At 35.4% G+C, this 6,000-nt stretch overlaps 1 protein-coding gene across 2 annotated transcripts in view; it reads left to right on the forward strand.

Moving 5' to 3' along the window:
- Nucleotides 1-6,000, forward strand: part of LOC122530430 (protein expanded-like) — a 133,074-nt gene that overhangs the window by 83,806 nt on the left and 43,268 nt on the right. For both annotated transcript variants that reach the window (XM_043657362.1, XM_043657363.1), the window contains exon 4: nt 2,655-2,754. In XM_043657362.1, the coding sequence (XP_043513297.1) occupies nt 2,655-2,754 (100 nt within the window). The remainder of the gene's footprint in view (nt 1-2,654; nt 2,755-6,000) is intronic.

Below are 6,000 nucleotides of genomic sequence, written 5' to 3' on the forward strand. Positions count from 1 at the left end.
TTTATTCATTTGCAATCTGCTCTATAGATTAAGATGTTGCTCACTTCGTTACAATCGAAAGGATAATTCTCTTAGCATTAATCTTCTTTGTCTCTGCGAAACCACCGGCGACGACGATTGATGTGTTATCGCGTCTCATGTATTACACGTACTTAGTATTGACGTGTATCACCGCCACTCTGATCACGTTCCAATACGTTCGTTTGGCGGACGTACAATACGTATGGCTATGTCTCTCTACAGGCTGCCATGGGACACGAGGTTGTAACCAGTCTGGTATGTGGTACGCTTTCACCGTTTGCAATATTCATACATCCACGCATTGTTATTACATGCTACGCGCGCTGCAGAATGCCGGCGTGCATGTTGCACGAGCCCCGAGTGATAAAACCACCGATCGATGATGACTTTTTTCGAAATCCAATCGCCACCGCTGCCATCGGCATTCAACCGTAAAAGCATGCCCAACTTCTCGATTAAGCGCCGATGTTCTTCGCCAGAGAACGGATTTAAATCGTTGAAAACGATTCAGACGGATGTTCGGATTTCACAGTTTCTCGTGTCACCAGAATTTGTCGGATTTATTATCCCTTCATATCTACTGATAATGAGGAGCATTTTCTTGCATTTGAAATGCGTGGGAAATTTGAAGGTGTAAAAATGTAGGAAATATATGCTATATAGTATATATAAATATTAATATTAATATATAGTATATATTAAGTATATAGTATATATTAAATATTAATATTATTGTTAAATATATATAGTACATAGTGTATAATATATATATTAAATATTAAAACAATATACATTAATATAAATTAATATAAATATTAAAATATTAAAATATTTATACTATATTAAAATTAATATAGTATAAATATTAAATATTATTAAATATATATACTATATATATTATTAATACTATACTTATATATACTATATTATTATATATTATTAATATACTATATATATTACTAAATATATATAGTATATAGTGTATAGTATATGTATTAAATATTAATATAAATATTAAAATATTGAAATATTTATACTATATTAAAATTAATATATAGTATAAATATTAAATATTATTAAATATATATAGTATATAGTGTATAGTATATATGCTAAATATTTATATTATTATTAAATATATATAGTATATAGTATATATTATATATTAAATATTAAAATTATATATGAAATATTAATGTGGCTCTAATTTTGTAATTTCTATCTTTAAAATAAGGAGCTGTTGAAAATAAAAAAATCTGCTTTGCACATATGTACGCGTGTTACACGAAACATGGAATCGCAAAAATTTTTGCAAGAGGGAATTTTTATTTTATTTTATTATAATTCAGGTTGTGAAATAGATCGAAGATTTCTGCCAGCCATCGTGTAATTAACGTTTCAATTTTAATATTAATGTAACATTTAGTAGACGAGACACGTTTCGTTTAATCACGCTCGTAAGAATATTAAAAAAAAAAAAAAAGAGATTCGCAAAAATTCGCCGTTTAGTAACAGGCAGACCTACATGTGTAACATTTGCGAGAAGTTTAGAAACACTTTGAATATTTTAGATACTACTGTAAATAGTTTCAACATTTCACTTAAACCTGTTAAAAAAATTCTAAGACTCTAAGATTGAATTATTACATCCGTTCCACGTCGTTTCCTTTCTCTCTTTCTTTCTTTCTTTCCTCCGGATCTAGATACGGTGTGATGTCGATGTAATTCACCACGATGTGGACAAGTCCACCTTGAAACGAAATCATTTTGTGCACAATCGCCTGTGTAAATTCGTAATTACACAAAGTGGCCGATGTCGGACAAGGGTTGTCGTGTGCGATACAATCTCATTACGCGTGCTGTATTACCAGTCACGTGCGTTACGACGTCTCCCGGGGGAGCGAGGCCTTTCCATTTTGTTAGCCGACGTGCAAGCGTTGACTGCTCGCACGGCAGATTCTCTCGATCGATAGTTGTGTTCCTTCGTCCATCGATAATCACTGTTATTCGCAGATTTTATTCATTCAGATCGTATATACGTACATCGTACATCAAACTGTATACAGCGGTTGAAGGAAGGCATTTGCTCTAACAGGCCTGAATGCTTTGAATGAATTAAATTGGTATACTGTCGCTTAACAGCGCTTTTACATGATTATACACGATTTGACATTGTGAAAATGATAACGTGAAAGCGTAGTTAATTCCTCCCGGAATGAGGATATGATTTGAATATTTGAATTTTTATATCTATGCTTCAAAGTAGAAATTTGAGGAAATTTTGCAGAGTTCCTATGCATGTTTGAAAGACTTATGGACCACAGAATCCTTCTAAATTCAACAGGACCACAATTTAACGCCGGAACTATCAAAATAATCGAAATGATCGATTTATGATTTTTCCTGGATGTCATACAGATGTAAAAACAGTGTATTTTTTAGAGATATATTAAATGTATTCTTAACTTTTTAAATTTCTCTTCACCTTTTAAAATTTTCACGTTTTAAGGGCCACCTTAGCGTATAATGCCAGATCAACGATCCTCGATGCATCAATCTCTCTTTCTCTCTGTCCTTTGTTTATCTCTCATTCTTCAAATCTAATCACTCTTCGTGTTGGTTCCTGATTTCAGGTGAAGTCGAGAGTGAAGGAGGTATACGACCAAACATGCGTGCTTCTCAGCCAGCAGGGCATGCGAGACTGCGAACTGTTCGGCCTGGCAATACTGTGCGGTGAGTAGAACGGGCCACGAACCCTTTCTTCCTCTTCTCTTCTACCTTCTGTTCATATTCTGGCGCTCTCGTTTCCGTTGTTCCGTCGTTTAACAGACAAAATGCGGTCAGACGGGCCCGGTGAGCATCGTGAATGACTTGCGTGGTAGCTGTATCCGCCTCGAATTACGGCGCACCTCCTTTTCAACCTCCTTCGGAGTAGATCGAATTACCGAAGCTCACGCGAGTCATTAGGTGTTGCGTTTCGCGAGAACGCGGACCGTTTTCCCGAATCACGATCCAACGATCGAAGCTACATCCACCACCCCCGTGATCGTCGTTAACCGCTTGCGCTGGCAACTGATTGCGGACCGTAACTCGTCGCTTTCCTTTTGAACTCGTCGGTATTATGTGACGTCGCTGGATAGAAATTATTGCGAAGTAATAAATTTATTATCTGTTATACTTAAGTACTGTTTATTAAGTATTAAGTTGTAACTTAATAAATTTATTATTAAGGTTGTGCTTAAGTATACTTGAAACTGAAAAAATATTGCAATTTTACAAAATATATATATATATATAATTAATATTGTAATTAAATATGTATTATTATATATAAATATAATTTATATATATATATTAATATTATAATATAATAATAAATTAAATATAATTAGTATAATATATATAATTTATAATATATAATATATATTAATATTATATATAGAAGTCTAATAATTATATATATTTAATAAATTATATATATATTATATTATACTAATATATAAATATAGTTAATATTGTAATTAAATATATATTAATATTATAATATAATGTATATAAATATAATTAATATTGTAATTAAATATATATTAAATTGATATAATATATATATAAATAAATATAATATAATTAAATATATATTGATAATAATAATAATTAAATATATATTGTAATATATATTAATAATAATTAAATATATATTATAATTAATATTGCAATGGGAAACAAAATTCTCGAAGTGACACGTCATTCCAGCGCAAGGGGTTGAACTCTACCATTTGCTTAACCCTTTATGTACACTGGCACTGGCTCTGATTATCAGAATAAACGAATATGTGCGTCTCGAAAGTCAAACTGATCCACTTTCTGATCAATTTCACATTATTATTCAAACGTGTAATTAACATTCAATGCTCGAAGGAAGAAACATTATTTTCACAAATTTCTCAATTTTCTCGGCAAGAAATATTCGCGATAATGTATTATGCATTGTACACGTCGTGCTGCAATTTAACTTCCTGCGAAGTCAGGAAACGCTGTATTTACGTTCGTGGCGGGGAAAAAACAGAGTTTTCATTTTAATATGCGCGTATTATTTTTCGTCTACCTCTACCGCGCCGCGATGGAATCGAAGAGTCCAATTGAGCCCGAAAAATGAAAGGATACGGCGCGGATCAGGATACTTTCACTAGTCGTTCGATCGGATCTCTCCGCGGTGCCAGCGACATTCTATCCACCGAGAATCCAAAAGGCTGTCCCGACCGAGATCCACTCGGCTGAGGAGAGAAAGTGTGCTAGACACGGCGTCGCTCTTTCTGCTAGTTATCTAGCGTACTGGACGAAAATTAAGAAGAAGAAGAGTTTTCTTTAGGATCGTGGGTAGCAACGAAATTAAGAAGAAGAAAAAGAGTTTTCTTTAGCATCGTGGGTAGCAGCAGGATATTTCGAAGCGTCTAGACTATTGTACAATTCGTACAAAAGTGCAACACGTGTTAGTCGTTTCCAAGAACGTTTGAATCGTTAATTAGAGAATTCTCGTTTCAACTAAAATAGAACTTTTTAAGTTTTAGAAGTGTCCATTGATTCAAGCCAGACTTCATAATTTTAAAATGTAGGTTAAGATTGATACGTGTAAAAATATCTTCACGCATGAATGGTCGTTTTTTTTCTATTCTGGAATCATATCAATCCAAATACCAAATGTTAAACCATTTCATTTTCGCACAAGAATTTCTTACTTGCAAATTCCTCAAAAACCTCAGTTCTTTTTAACATTTTCTCGGTGAGAGGTTTAAACTGGCGAGTACGTGTAAAACAACGTGTATTATTATTTATTAGAACTCATTATGGAAGTTTTATAAATAATCGTACGATCTTATTACACTATATAACGATCGAACCCGTCAGTATGACTGATCTCACAGCTCCTGTTTTTTACAACTGTTCAAAAGACACAGACATTCATAGTCGAAATTAATTTCTGTTTGAACAGGAACAATAACTGTGTGAGTCTGTCTGTTTTAACAATCAGTTAAATTACGTGAATGTAGAATATTTTGATACGGTCGTTCTAATGTCGATAGACACTAATAAATTCTCATTTACTCCTTCTATTAATATCTTTATTAATAAGTTAACCGATTAATAAGTTAACCGATTAATAAGTTAACCGATCAAAGCCAAGTACGCGTATGACGCTCGCCCGCAAAAAAGTGTTGAGAAGAGGGATCCTCTTACGAATTTTTGGGCGGATAGAGAATAGCAGGACTTAATGCCAAGAGAGGCAAAGAGAGTCCTCCAGCCGGGTAGTCCGTTGACTAATCTTGAGATCTTTCTGCATAGCCGTGGTCTTCTTGCTCTCCCTCGTCCTCTGCCTCGATCCCTCTGTGTTCCGTCCCTTCCCTCCACCGAATATACTCAGCTCTGTCGTTACCCTCTCGCTCTATACTCTCTTGCCTTTCCACCAGTCATGACAAGCCGGTCCGACTGGTACCCCCTCCATCACCGGCCCCGGACCCTTCTTGGGCCTCGCAAGGGCCCTGCGGGACCCCTCCCTCCTACATTCCAACGGGGCCCCATCACGGCGAGCCTGAGCCTGCTGGCGGGTTTTGAGGCGCGCGAGCCATGCCACGACAGGAAAAAAATGCATCTGAAAAACCAAAACAAGTAGAAAAAGGTGGCTCACACCCCTGCATGCGTGCGTCGGTTTGCGTGAACGTTAGCCAGGCCCGGTACCGAGGACCCTCTTTTCCCCTTCTTTCTCTTTCCTTACCGTCTCTCCCCGATCTTTTGCCTCTCCTCGTCTGCTCCACGAAGTCTCCGTACGCTTCTCCTCTCGTCTCTTTTACTCTTCCTGCGTCCTACGTGCGCGTACGTGCTGCTGCCCGCTGCACCGTTCTTTTTTTCTTTCTCTTCTCTCCTTTTTTTCTTTTTTTTCTTGTTTTTTTTTTTTTTTTTTTTTTTTTGATTTCGTTTAATTCT

Source organism: Frieseomelitta varia, unplaced genomic scaffold (assembly GCF_011392965.1).
Source record: "Frieseomelitta varia isolate USP_RPSP 00005682 unplaced genomic scaffold, Fvar_1.2 scaffold_342, whole genome shotgun sequence".
Taxonomy (NCBI): domain Eukaryota; kingdom Metazoa; phylum Arthropoda; class Insecta; order Hymenoptera; family Apidae; genus Frieseomelitta; species Frieseomelitta varia.